This window comes from Chrysochloris asiatica, unplaced genomic scaffold, assembly GCF_000296735.1.
Source record: "Chrysochloris asiatica unplaced genomic scaffold, ChrAsi1.0 scaffold00003, whole genome shotgun sequence".
NCBI classification, from domain to species: domain Eukaryota; kingdom Metazoa; phylum Chordata; class Mammalia; order Afrosoricida; family Chrysochloridae; genus Chrysochloris; species Chrysochloris asiatica.
This window is the reverse complement of record NW_006408521.1, coordinates 29,712,829-29,728,085: the sequence shown is the minus strand read 5'-3', so window position 1 is coordinate 29,728,085 and position 15,257 is coordinate 29,712,829. Positions and strand designations below refer to the sequence as shown.

At 42.7% G+C, this 15,257-nt stretch overlaps 1 protein-coding gene across 1 annotated transcript in view; it reads right to left on the bottom strand.

Moving 5' to 3' along the window:
* SUFU (suppressor of fused homolog (Drosophila)) overlaps positions 1 to 15,257 on the bottom strand; it is a 152,515-nt gene that overhangs the window by 82,669 nt on the left and 54,589 nt on the right. Inside the window, exon 3 of the mRNA XM_006831297.1 lies at positions 11,452 to 11,588. Coding sequence (XP_006831360.1) covers positions 11,452 to 11,588 — 137 coding nt within the window. The remainder of the gene's footprint in view (positions 1 to 11,451; positions 11,589 to 15,257) is intronic.

Genomic DNA, 15,257 nt, shown 5'->3' with positions numbered 1-15,257 from the left:
CCATTTCAGCTCACTAATGCCTAAGCTATCGATGTTTTTGTGTTCCATTTCATTTTTGACAACTTCCAATTTTCCCAGATTCATACTTCGTACATTCCATATTCTGATTTTCAATGGATGTTTACAGCTGTTTCTCTTCATTTTGAGTTGTGCCCCATCTGCAAATGAAGGTCCCACAGGCTTTTCTTCCACAGGCTTTACTCCATTTGTGTTATAATGGTCAACTCTACTTTGAGGAGGCAGCTCTTCCCCAGTCACATTTTGAGTGCCTTCCATCCTGAGAGGCTCATTTTCCAGCACTATATCTGACAGTGTTTCTCTGCTGTTCATAAGGTTGTCAATGAATAAATATTCGGAAGTAGTTCATCACTCTTTCTTCCTAGTCTGTCTTCATCTGGAAGCTCCTCAGAAACCTGTCCACCATGGGTGACCCTGCTGGTATTTAAAATACCAGTGGCATAGCTTTCAGAATCACAGCAACTCACAAGCCACCACAGTACGACAAACTGACAGACGAGTGGTAGCTGTTTGGTTCTAAATGGAAACTGACACAGGTAGATAGGCTCAAATACCTCAAATCCATCATAATTTAAAAGAAAGAAAGAAAGAAAGACAGTTTCTCATTCCCCAAATTGTTCATGTCATTTTTCCTCTTTGAAATGCTTTCATAGCTCCCCACTGCCTTTAAGAGTCAAATCCAGACTCTTCATTGTGACTTGCATACAAATCCAGTATGTTCTGATCCCAGTGAAGCCTCCAGCTCTTCCAGAACTCTCTCTTCCCTCAAGCAACACCAGTTTTCTTTCATTTCTTCACATATCTGAAGCTCATTTCATTTCCTGCTCAGGGGCCTGCACAGGTTGTTCCCATTGCCATACCAGCTCTCCTCACTCTTTGCCTCACTCAGATCTGTCCTTTCCTTTCCAGATTCTTCAGTCTAATATGGATCCACCACCTTATTTGTTTGGAGCAGTCTGGTCTTTTCCTTTCAGCAATCTTCTGAAACCAAATATCTATATGCCTATTTAATCAGAGTCTGTCTTCATTACTAAAGGTCAGGGAGCCTATCTGTGCAACACTGTTTGTTCAACAGAGGACAAAGTTTCCAGGCATGCAGCAGCCACTTAGTAAAAAGAACACCTTTTTCAAGTCTTCGCTCTCCATTTAAAATGAACCCTTAGAGACTGAGAGGCAATAGCATACAAACCAATGCTGGGCTTTCTCCTGCCACTTACCAACAACATGGGTTTCTGCAAGGCCCAGCACTTGTCTGAGCCCCTTTCCTCATCTGAAAAGTGGAAAACCAATGCCTTTCTCAGTGGACTGGCTCTTAAGTAAGACACAAATGCTTGTGGTAGTCAACAGCTACTGATTTATTGACTTATTTTTAATCAAGAAAAGAAAGTGAAAGATGGCCTCATTAGGAAAAGACTAAACTAAATGTATAATTTGAACTTTAGTAAAAAGGGAGGAGAAGGCAAAACTCTAAAGTACTGTCATTCATTGAGGTTCCATTTGTCAAACCAGATCTGCTGTCAATATCCAGAAAAGGCGCGCTGAATTCAGGATGGGTTCTGTGCCAAATCTAAACTGTCTGATACACTGTCGAAGGATGTGTGGTCTTTCCTGGCCTCAAATGTAGGCCATTTAACATGCACTAAACTAGCCTGTCGTTCATAGGCCAGGTTGCAAACAGGGTGGCGCTGTAGGATAAGCACTGGACTGCTAAGCACAAGGTCAGTGACTCAAACCCACCAGCTGCTCCTTAAAAACCCAATCAGGGCGGCTATGAGTCAGAACCAACTAGGTGGACCTTAACAACACAACACTAATGTAAAGGCTGGTGGACTGAACCCAACCAGCAGTACAGCACAAAAATGTCCTGGTGATCTGCGTCTGTAAAGACTACAGCCAAGAAAACCCTGAGGCAGTTCTACTCTGTAACACATGAGTTGGAATCAATTTGACGACAACAGGTTTGTTTTTTTGTTTGTCTTAGAAAACCTGGAAAGGAGGCCAACTCTCAAGGACTCAGTACAGTTATTCTGTTGCTACAAAAACAATTCTATATAACAATCCCTCTATTTACTGGATATAGAAAGAATTATTATGTTGTTGTTGCTGTTACGTGCCATTGAGTTGGGTCCAAATCATAGCGACCCTGTGGAGCATTTCTGAGAAGCAGCTGGTGGGTTTGAACCACCAACCTTGCAATTCAAATTGACCTTATGTTCCAATGCTTATCCTACAGCACCACACCAAGACTCCAGAACTATGATATTATTAGTGTAGTAGGAGTCTTGGTGTGGTGCTGTAGGATAAGCACTGGACTCCTAACTACAAGCTCAGTGGTTCAAACCCACTAGTTGCTCCTCAAAAAAACTCTATATAGGGTCGCTATTAGTTGAAACTGACTTGATGATACTTAACAGCAATTACTGTAAGATATTCAAAATAATTATAAAATATTCATTAATCTAGCTCACACAAGTTTTAAAAAACTCTTTGGCAATGGCTACTAGCCTGTAAGATGTTCAATTCCCTTAATTTAGCAATCCTTCTTCTAGGATTTTATCCCACAGAAATACTTAGGCAAGTGGGCAAGTATGTTGTTGTTTGTTGGTAAGTGCCATCAAGTCAATTCTGACCCATAGTCACCCTGTATAGGGTTTCCAAGGAGCAGCTGGTGAGCTTGAACCACTGACCTTGCAGTTCAAACGACTTTGCAGTCTGAAGCATTAGCCCACAGTGCCCCACCAGGACTAAGGATGATCAATGCAGTAGATTCGTGGTAGGAAAAACTGGAAAAAGCCCAAATGAGTAAAATTAAAAAAAAAAAAAAAAAGTACTGACATGGAAAGATGTAAAAAAAAAAAAAAAATTAGTGAGCAAGTTAAAAAAGCAAATTGAAAAACAGTATGAAACGCAAGGACTGTTTTTATTTTTTAAAAATAATTCCATATATATTTCTGCATTGAAAATAAAATGTAGAAATGAGAACGCCAATGTTTTCTCGGGCAAGGAAACCAATCTATGATACTTTCTGTGTCATAGGTTTCTATGTTTCAGTTTTTATAATGAACAAACATTTCTTTTATAAACAAGAGGAAGAAAATGTAAAAAAGAAAAAGCTCTACTGGTGTTAGTCTGTCAATACCACAGAGTTCTTGACAGAACCACAAGTTCTGACAGCTCAGGAAAAGTTCCCTGCTCATGTGGTGCTGACCTGGCTTTCAGCTTGGGCCCACATCACAAACTGAGCCAACTCAGCACATCTTGAGGTCGCCATTAAATAGCAGCAAGTGAAGGCCCCATGAGTTTGGAGTGTCAGTTACAAGGTCTGAGGAGCCATGTTTTTCCTAAAGACTCAAATGAAACTGCCTTGGGATTTGTGGTTAAGTCCTATCAGTGGCAGAGCAGAGAGCGGTTGCTCCAGCAGAATTCTAAGTTGTCACTCAAAAACCAAGCCCTGCTGAGTTGGGGAATGGTATCTTCCTAAAGAAATCCAAAGTATGAGGGCAGGGGCAGTCACTGGTAATCTAAGAAGAAACCGTAAACAGGTCATAAAATTCAAAGGAGATGGGCAAGTCAAAGACCTCTGTATTTCTCTTCCAGAGACTGGCTGCAAATTTCAAAAGAAAGAAGTTGAAGTCTCCACTGGTGCATTTACTGATATATTGATTTCATGTTGGACACTGGATTTTGCTCTAAATCTGCGGCAGCAGGTGAAATAAAGACAGTCACCTTGTCCTCATGACTGCAACATTCTCTTCCCATGTGATACTTTTGTCCTAGCCCAGTGTCCAGATCAATTTGTAGAGTTTCTCTGATCCTGAGAAGGCCTGAAGCTTCTTGGGTGGGTTATGACAGATAATGCTTTGCCCACCTAATGGCAATTCCCAGAGTTCTGGTGTGACATGGTAGGATAAGCACTGGACTACTAATCACAAGGTTGGCAATCAAACCCACCAGGCACTCTGCAGAAACCTTTTACAGGAACTGACACGATGGCACTTAACAACAACAATAATAGCTATTCCTCTCCTTACTAACAGAACTCCAATTTTTTCCTTTTGCTGTTCATGACCTTCAGAAAGTGAGGATCCATCCCTAACCCCAGGAGATGAATATTGATGAGTAAGCCAATATAATTGTCTCACTTTCTTGGACAACTTTCTTGTCAATGCGATGCAAGGAGAAATCAGTGAGGGGAGTTCTGTGGAGGCTCTAACTGATCTTCAAAGCTGACACAAGACAGACATTCTCTTTCATTGCCTGCAGATTGTCAAGAGTGATTCCAGGATGCTATGGAATATGACTGTTGCAACCATTGTTTAATTATCTTTAGCAAAATTTTACTTACATGTGATACTAATATTGTCATATGATTTCTGCATTCCGTCGGGTTACCTCTCTTTGGAATAGGTACAAATATGGATCTCCTCCAATCAGTTGGCATAGATGAGTGCCTCCAATACTGCATCAGTTTACTGAAAGATTATGATTTGTTTTCTGTTAGTTCCTGGAGTCTTGCTCTTTGCCAATGCTTTCAGTGCACCTTAGACTTTTTCCTTCAGCACTATTGGTTTCTGATCATATGCTACTTCTGGAAATGGCTGAACATCAATCATTTCTTTTTGGTGCAATGACTCTGCATATCCTTTCCATCACGCTTTGATGCTTTATGCATCATTCAATAGCTTGCCCAAAGAATCTTTCGGTATTGCAAGTTGAGGCTTGAATTTTTTCCTCATCCTTTCAGCTTGAGAAATGCTGAGCTTGTTCTAATTTCAGAGCTTTGCACACTTCATTATAATATTTGACTTTGTCTTCGCAAGCAGCCCTATGAAATGTTCTATTCAGCTCTTTTACCTCTTCATTTCTCCCATTTGCTTTAGCAGCAAATTTGCTGGAGGGCAAGTTTCAGAGCAAGAAATCATAGGACCTTATCATTAGTATCACACGCAAGTAAAATTTTGCTACAGACAATTCAGAAACAGCTGCAACAGTACATTGACAGGGAATTGCCAGAGGTTCAAGCTGGATTCAGACAAGAATGTGGAATAAGGGATGTCATTGCTGATGTCAGATAGATCTTGGCTGGAATCAGAGAATACCAGAAAAATGTTTACCTGTGCTTACTGACTATGCAAAAGCTTTCAACTGTGAGGATCATGACAAGCTGTGGACAACAGTGAAGAGAGAGTATTCCAGAACACTTAATTGTGTTTATGAGGAACCTCTACATAAATCAAGAGGCAGTCATTTGAACAGAACAAGGGAACACTGAATGGTTTAAAATTAGGAAAGGTGTATACCAGGGTTGTCTTCTTTCACCATATTTAACTAATCTGTTCACCATATTTAACCAATCTGTACACTGAGCAAATAATCCAAGAAGCTAGATCATATGAAGAAGAACATGGCATCAGAATTAAAGGAAGGCTCCGCATATCTGCAATATGCAGACAATACAACCTTGCTTGCGGAAAGTGAAGAGGACTTAAAATACATAGTGATGAAGATCAAAGACCATAGTGTTCAGTATGGCTTGCATCTCAATTAAAGAAAACAAAAATCCTTACCACTGGACCAATAAATAACATCATGATAAAAAAGACTTCACTTTGCTTGGATCCACAATCAACACTCATGGAAGCAGCAGTCAAGAAATCAAACGATTTATTGCATTAGGCAAATTTGCTGCATAAGTCCTCTTTAAAGTGTTGAAGAGCAAAGATGTCAGTTTGAGGACTAAGGTACATCTGACCCAAGCCATGGCATCTTCAGTAGCCTCATATACAGATGAAAGTTGGACAATAAGTAAGGAAGACTGTAGAAGAATTGATGCATTTGAGTTATGGTGTTGGAGAAGAATATTAAAAGTACCATGGACTTCCAGAAGAACAAACAAATCTGTGTTGGAAGAAGTATAACCAGAATGCTCCTTATATGCCAAGATAGCCAGACTCTTATCTCTCAAACTCTGGACATTCTATCTGGAGGGACCAATCCGTGGAGAAGGACATTATGCTTGGTAAAGTGGAGGGACAGTGAAAAAGAGGGAGACCCTCTAATGAGATTGATTGGCACAGTGGCAGTAACAATAGGTTCACGTGTAGCAGTAATTGTGAGGACGGTGCAGGACCGGGCAATGTTTCATTCTTTTGTACAAGAGACTTGATAGCACTTAACAACAACAACAACAAAGGGATTATGGCAGCCAGCTTTGAAAAGGAGGGAACCAGTTTAAGAAGACAGGCAAATGTGCTGAGGAAGCCAGAGTAGAAAATTCAGAATTCAGGTTTTGATAACATCACTGGACAGATGGCATAGAACCCTGGAAGTGCTCCGCCTCCAGATGACTTGCTATGTAAGGTAAACAGCTTATTGAGTAAGCCATTTTAGTCAGGGCTTTCTAGTACTTGTAGTCTAAATCACCCCAATAGATGCAAGAAGACAAAACAAAGGGTGCCCACTCTATCCATGCCTTCTCTAATGATCTTTTACATGCAACTGTGCACTAGGACTACCAAGCTACTGGATGACCCCACAGTCCAGAGCTGCAAATGTAAATCCTGGTGTTCCATCTGGCCCGCCACTACTAATGATTCATGCAGAATTCATCTGACACATTTCCCCAAGATGGATGTATGGATGATGGAACAAACGAACTTTCCACCTGCTGGGTATATTAAGTCGCTTCCAAGACTTTGTGGAAAAATGAAATGAAAGGATAATGGAATTTTTCCATGAACTATTTGAAGTCCCCTCATATGAACTGAGAGAACCCAAAACTAAATATGGTGATGGTGATGCTCAATTCTCCTAGAATGTGTGGGGAACAAGACCAGCACATCGTGAGTTAAAGCCCCAAAGACTATTTGAACGTACTACTGAAACCATGCCCGAAACACTGACCATCCCAGTTACCTAAGCAAACAGTGTCACCACTTAAGGTAGGTTGAGTTTGTGATTCTTTCTTTCTTTTTTTTCAATTTAGCAAAGTTCCAGCAAAATATTAACCCTTTCTACCCTGTCTTGGAGTCCTTGCTGTGACTTAACGTGCTGGACTGCAAGTTCAGTTTAAACCTCAATGTTGGCGGTTCAAGCTCACCAGCTTGGAAACCCTATACAGGGTCACTTGAGTCAGAACAGAAGGCCCTTAACAACAACTCTTGTCTTAGTTCTCTAGTGCTGCTATTAACAGAAAAACATATAAGTGGGTGGCTTTAACAAACAAATTTATTTTCTCTCAGTTTAGGAAGCCAGAAATCCTAGCTCAGGGTGCTGGCTCTAGGTGAAGGCTTTCTCTTTTGTTGCCTCTGGAGGAAGTGCTTTGTCTCCTCTGAGCTTCTGCTCTTGGGCACTCTTTATATGGTCTGGCATCTCTTTTCCCCTATCTCAGGCTTCTCTCACTTGCTTATTTAATCTCTTTTCCCCCATCAAAACAGAATGACTCAAAACACACCCTTTACTAATCTTGTCTCTTTAACATAACAAAGACAATTCATTCCCAAATGGGATTATAATGTCATGCATTGCTGTTGTTAAGTGCCGTCAAGTCTGTTCCTGTTCTGCCCACAGCAGCCTTGTACATTCACCCTATATGGGGTTTCTGAGGAGCAGCTGGTGAGCTTGAACCACCTTTGCTGCCCAGCACATTAATCCACAGCGACACACCAGAACTCCAACCACATGCATGTTGTTAAGCTGTTAAGTGCCATCAAGTCGGTTCCAACTCATAGCGTGAACTGCCGATCTGTGGTTCACAGTCCAGCGCTGATCCGACAGTGCCATACCAGAAGTCCAACCACATGCACTGACGCTAGGATTTACAACACATATTCGTAGGGAACACAATTCAATCCGTATCACACCCACACATCTTGAAGCCTCCACCTTCTCTTGATATTCTTCTTTCCCAGAACTCTCACCCCAGACTCTCTGTCCTCAGTTTCCCACCTCTTCTGAGCCAGTTTACCAGAGGATAACTGTTCTCCATCAGATGGGATCCCTCTGAGATAGTCTTCACAGCAAGTTTCCAAGTCAGCCTTGCACAGCCCTGTGACTGCGCATGGGTACCGCCACCTCCCACTCCACACCCACCATTAATCTTTCCTTGCCTACAGAGCTCTGGTACTATTTCCAAGTCTGGATGCTGTTTAAATCTGGAAAAGCAAGTCTAAGTATTCCATTTACTTGATTGTACTGTTCAGCATGTTCTTACATGAAAACAGGTGGGGTGAAGTACTTCACATGAAGTCAGTGGGTCTAAAAGTGAGATAGTATCTAACAGAATCACAGTGTCATTGACTTGTGTGTGGTCTATGTACTCATGCAATATATAATGCATGATCTATATTGTTGTTGTTGTTGTTGTTAAGTGCCTTTGAGTCGGTTCCGACCCATAGCGACCCTTACATACATGAAATAGCTTCAAAAAGTTCATAGCAACATCCCACTATCTTTCAATTCTATTTCTCCATAAACTTCTTGAAGGGCCCTTGTACATTTAATCCTTGTAGAGCGTAACCACGCAGGGGAGACTGGTGGTCTCAAGGGTGGCTCTCCATTGAGTGTGCCCTGTTCTGATAGGGCACATTCTAAAATCTGGTAAGCCTAAACCCAATCGAATGAAACAGCTGCAATAAAGGACAATTATTCACACTATAAAAAGAGCCTTTACTTTATAAAGGGGTTTACTGTAAGGTTCTGATGAACTGTGTACTGCCTAACAGCTTATAGAAGAGAGTTTGATTTTCCTGAGACTTTACAAAGGCATTACACCTTTGAACTGAACTTGTTTTTTTTGACTGTAGAAGGCAACATTCAAAACCGGTTCATTTTATGTGTAGCACTACTCACCAGTAGTGAGCAAGGGAGCAAAAGAATGGCACCAAATATCATGAGATGAGCTTAGACAGACCTTTGACTCAGGGACAAGCAAGGCTCTTGAGAACAGGCTTTTGCTGTTAAAGGGTTCTTTGCTGCCACTACAGAAAGCGATCATGGTACCCACCTTCTCAACCCATAACAATGTTTTAGGATTGAATAACAGTAACAATAGCAGAAAATACTTATATATGTATCAGGTAAGGCATCCTGGTGCTGTAATGGTTAAGGGCTCGGCTGCTAACTCTAGGGTCGGCAGTTCAAACCCACCAGCTACCCCATGAGAAAAAAGACCTGACGATCTCCTTGCATGAAGATTACAGTCTCGCAAACCCTATGAGGCAGTTCTAGTTTGTCCTATTGGTCGATAGGAATTGGAACCAGTTTGATGGCGCACAACAACATGTATTAAACACACATCTAAGTGCCTTACAGGTATTAACTCTTGCATCCTCTCTATAACTCCACATCAGGTTACTCTTATCTCTGTTTTTATAAATAAGCAAAGGCATGTACTGAGAGGCTACACTGCTGATGATCAGGGGCAGTAATAGGCAAAACAGAATGCAGACAGTATGGGACCAGGGCCATACTATTAATTATGCTCCAATCTATAAGGAGCCCTGGTGGCACTGGGCTGCAAACTCACCAGCCCCTCTGTGGAGAAAGAGAAAGCTGTCTGCTCCTGTAAAGATTTATAGTCTCAGAAACCCTGTCTGTAGAGGGTTGCTATGAGTTGGAACTGACTTGGGGCTTGTCTAGACTCTGCTGTCCCTTCAGTGGTCTCTCTGACAACAGCCTAACTCACAGGGCTTTCCTGCATATTATACGATCACTTAGACTAGGGCCTGGCACACTATTTAGTGAGAATGTGCTCACTAAACACTAGCTCTTATCATCACCATCATTTCAGCTCGTAGTCCTGGTCTATCTTTTTGCTTTACCAGTCCCCCATTATTTAAATCATTTACTACTGTTCTCTGCTATGTTCCAAAAATAATTGAAGGTAGGCTTGTTCTCCCTGTTATGTTAAGTAGTGCCTGATAGTTCATGATTATAGGACACTAGGGAAACAGAAAGGAAAGCCTTATACTTATAGGAGGAGAGTCATCTGACCCAGATCTGACATTCCTGAGGTGAACTTCAGATGGGAGATAGGAGTTATTGGTCAGTCTCACTGCATGAAAGCCACCCTACCAACAAATGGCTTCCAGAGATCTGGAATGAAGGCAGATAGGTTCAACCTACAGGGTCTATCATGTCCCAATTTAAGAAAGAAATCAAAACCACCCACCACTGTATCTAAAGAAGCTACCAGATTAAATTTCTCCAAATTTAGTCTTCACCAGAAAAATCTGGGAACATCACACCCAAAGATTCTAAGTCAGCAGATCTCTAACATGAATGGGTCTTTGGAACAAGCTCTCCAGGTGCATCTGATGCAGGTGGTCCAATGACCACATTCGAGGAACCCTGGCCTAGATACTGCTCTGCTCTCAACTACGGCAGTTAAGAGCAAATGAGTTGGGAAAGAGTAGTTCAGCCTTCATTAAAGGTACTTACTAAACCAAAGAAGCAAAAACTGACATCATATGGGAGATATTTCTGAGCAACACGGAAACATTCAGAGGATATGAAACCCTCCATAAAATGTATTAAAATTTCCCCAGCATTCCATTCCACTGGAGTTTTATCCCATGGGCAGACCAAGCCAAGACTCCCAGCTCAAAGCCCCCATATTTCAGGAAAAGGATATCATGTTTGGTAAGGTGGCAGGTCAGAGATACTGAGGAAGACCCCCAACGAGATGGACTGGCCAAGTGGCAGCATCGATGGACTCAAGGGTGGCAACAATAGTGAGGTTGGCCCAGGACTGGGCAGTGTTTCATTCTGCTGTGCATAAGGTCGCTATGGGTCGGTACCGACTCAGTGGCACTTAACAACAACAGCAACATTAATAGTCTCCAGAGGGTCACCAGGAGCAAAGAATAATCCCCTAGCAGGCACTCGAAGCATCTGACTCAAACAATATTTGTGTCAAGGTCCCAGTGATTCCAGCTTCTTACCTTTCACCCTGTGTGGGAACAAGCTAGAAATTCTTGTCCACTCTCTACTCTTAAACCAGACTTGAGTCAAGATTAACATGTACACCTGTGGCCCTGGAAACAGATGTCTGGGCCACTGGCAGCAGAGGGCAAGAACTACATTAACTATGAGAAATGGACAGAAGAGAAAGAGCTAGTCAGCTCCATGCTGAGTTGTCCCTCAGCTCCCTGGGAATCAGAATTATAGCTGAACGACTCTAATAAGAGTGCAGGGCATCAGAACAGTAGCAGGGATGTCTACCTGCTGTTAGAAGTCAAAATGACATAGTCAAAGACAGCAGTACACCCAGGAAACACCAGGCAAGACAAGCCATCCTTAATGGTATCAACTGGGGTACAGTACTCCCAAGAGAGTTCACTTCACAGACATCAAAATATGCCTGCAAGTTCTTAAAGGCAGCCAGGCTCCAAGCACAAGGACCACCACACCAACCAGGTTTGAGGCTCTTACCTGACTGGAACACATATCTGGCCAAGCCTTGCATTAGCTCTGCTGGCCACGTTGGTGGGGCAGATTCTCCTGTTTCTCTCTTCAAACGAAATGTTAACTCAAAGCCAAAACCACTAGGCCCGTCTGTTCCTGTAAACCTGAAAGAATAAAAAGCAGAGTAAAATTCTCCCCGATTTTTTTTTGTGTGTGTGTGGTCTCAGCATCAAGCCCAGTCAGAGAATCTCCCAGAGTGTGAGCCTTATATAGAGGAAGGACCTCAAAAGCCTGAAATGAAGCAAATATCTTATCTTGCCAGCTATGAATACATGTGTATGACTTTGGCTTGGCCAATTAAAACACCCTGTATGGCACTCTGAATTATGAATGCCAGACTCTGTGGCTATAGAACATTCCTTTCTATGTGACTGCAGTCCCATTACTGGAAATCTGCCTTATTCATATTCCTTATTCCTTCAAGCTATTAATAAGCACCTACTTTGTTTGCTGAGGATTCATGTCATTTCACAAACATGTCTTATGACCCACCAATGAGGCTATATACTCTGTGAGGACAAGACCCTTTCTCTACCCCTACCCACCCAAGCAACAGCCAGCTCTGGATCCTGCCCCATAATAGTGCACAAAATGGACTTGCTGGCTGGCTGACTGCTGACCTTTAACCTCAGTGTTTATGGACAGGTTCCAAGGTAAATTAGAAAAGTACTGTTGCTGTTAAGTGCCACTGAGTCGGTTCGACCCATAGTGACCCTCTCTGTATAGGGTTTCCGAGGAGCAGCTGGTGAGCTTGAACTGCCAAGCTTGTGATTCTGGGGGGCCCATATTCTTCCTGAAACTCGGAACCCCAAACATACTCATCAATTAGTACTTTCTCTTCCTGAAACCTGGCATTCTGTGTAAACACTTCAATCACTGGAGCCTGGGATAGCACACTTTGCTCTCGCTCCCTAGTCCCAAGTGGCCCACAATATCCAGGATTATTGACTCTGTGGCCACAACTCAACACAGTGATGATAAGGCAAAGCAGGAATGCCAACCTCCCTGTCTACTACGAAACATTCAGAAGCCCTGAGGATCCAGACAAGTCCCTAAAGTCCACTTCTGCCAGAGAGGCCAATGATGTGGATTACAGAGCAAGGGCTGGCTGGTGAGGCGCCGCATCTCCTCAGGTGAGAGAAACTTCAAGGGAGGAGTTCCTAAGAGCTACATGAAGCTTGTCAGCATGGGAAAGGGTAAAATATGTTCATGACATAATTTTCAGTAATTATATCTTGTATAAACATGAGCCACAATGATTATACACATGTAAACTCTCAGCATACAAATACAAACCATAAACTAAGATGACAGCCAACACCTCCTTGCTTGCCAAGCTACCAAGGAAATGGTCAGAGGGTAGCATTCTGAGGATTTTCCCCCCCCAATTAGATAGCCCTGTTGTGGTACTGTAGGATAAGCACTGATTGCTAATTGTAAGTAAGGTCAGCGGTTCAAACTCACCAGCTGCTCCTTGGAAACTATGGTGGTGGTGGTGGTTGTGTGCCATTGAGTCAGTTCCGACTCATAGCGACCCTGCATAAGGTTTCCAAAGCTGTAAATCTTTATGGAAGCAGAAATCTTTCTTCTACAGAACGACTGGTGGATTCAAACTGCTGACCTTGTGGTCAGCAGCTCAACTCATAATCCACTATACTACCAGGGTTCACAGGGGCAGAATTCTGAGGGATGCTGATAGAGACTCCAGGTGGCATCTTTTCTTCATCATTAACACCCAAGAGACCAGGTTGGGAGACTTGAGTAGAAAGACATTCCAAAGCCTCAGAAACTGTGGCCAGTCCTAGTCCTGGCTTTATGGGTCTTACCATTCCCAACGATTAAATGGATAAGCCCTGCCCTCCTGCACTTGCTATACAGAGATCAACTCCACTAGGTCCATGCAATTACAGAAAGGACCAAGCTGAGTTCCTTAAAGGGCTTCAGACACATTCTTTAGAAATACCATGGCCATACCCAATTATGTTTAAAGGAGGTGTCCATAGTTTGCAATTCTTCTGGTATCTAGCAATGTGGAAAGCAAAATTCACTTTGAAAGTATACCCCTGAAATTTTGAAGATGAAGCTAGAGATGCCTGTCAGGAGGCAATGTAAGTGATTTGGGCAATTCAGTGCAAGAAAGCTGAGGAGACAAAGCTGAGTCTGGAAGAAGAGCTGTCTCAATGGGGTTGCCAGCCTGGGAAGGGTGTGAAAAACTGGAAGGGAGGAACGCAAGACTGACTCTGAGGTAAAATTCATGCAGAAGGAGATGGGTCACTAGGGCAAAGGGAAGATTTCAGGCAGCCACCAATTTCAGGCAGCTTTGTGAAATGTTATTTGACCATTACTCCAAGACTTTCATCTTGGGCCAAGAAAAATACATGATTTCTAACCACAAAAACTTGAGAAACAGACTAAACGAAACATGTTTCTTTTGGATTCCACATTGGAGAGAAGTCTCAGATACAAAGAAAGAAACACAGCGTCCAAGGAGCGCCACCAAAGAGGGCTGTGTGCACCACAAGGATGGGTGTACATATGTGCACGAAGGCACATGTCCACCATCTGCCTCCACCTAGTGCTTTCTGGGACAGCTCTGAAGTGGGGGGGGGAACAGCCCTCACTTGGCTGGGCTGCAAGACCAGGCCAGACCAGATGGTCTCTGCCTGCATTTGATTACCACCTACCAAGCTAGCTGGACGCAAGTCTGAAGCAGAATTTGGAACAGCCTGGCCTCAGTCAAACACATAACCCGGAGTCTATCAAAAGTTCTCTTTTTCAAAGCAGGTTGCCCGGGCAATAGCCAAATGAAAAAATAATTCAGTCTTTAAAGGCTTTTGGATGGGCCTTGCTTGGTCTGGACTTCTTACATGAGGCCCTTCTCTAGTCAAAACAATTCTGCCTGACCAGCGAAGCCCCTCTTAGGAAGTGTCTGTCACTCACATCCTCCAGGAAAGGAGAAAATGAGAGGAAATTGGCATATGCTATAGCACATGATTCAGGTAAAATATGAATCAGAGCAAAGAATTTTTCTAACAGAGGCTTAAGGGACTTCTACAGGGATAAATGAACAATTATACCTCACTAGACTGGCTGTTTCAAGAAGTAGCATATGATCAAGAGTCAATGATCTGAAGGAAGAAGTCCAAGGTAAAGAACAAGACACCAGGAACATATGGAATATAAACGGAAATTTTTCAACAAACTGATGCAACACTACAGGCACTCACTCATCTATGCCAAGAAATTTGGAAGACAACTATCTGGGTCACTGACTGAAAGAGATCCATTATTTGTACCCATTCCAAAGAGAGGTGACCCAACAGAATGCAGAAACCATTGGGCAGTATCACTGATATCCCACGCGAGTGAAGTTTTACTAACGATAATACAAAAATGGCAGCAACCATACATTGACAAAAAACTTTCAGAGGTTCAAGCCGAAATCAGAAGAGGATGTATGAGGGATATCATTGCTGACATCAGATGGATCTTGTTTGAAGGCAAAGAAAACCAGAAAGATTCCTACTTTACTGTATTGACTACGCAGAGCCTTTCAATTGTGTGACCCATGACAATCTATGGACAACATTTCGAAGCAGGAGTACTATGTTGTTGTTGTTAGGTGCCATCAAGTCGGTACCGACTCATAGCAACCTTATGTATAGCAGAACGAAACACTGCCCGATCCTGGGCCAACCTCACTACTGTTGCCATGGTTGAGTCCATATATGCCACCATTTGGCCAATCCATCTCGTTGGGGGTCTTCCTCTTT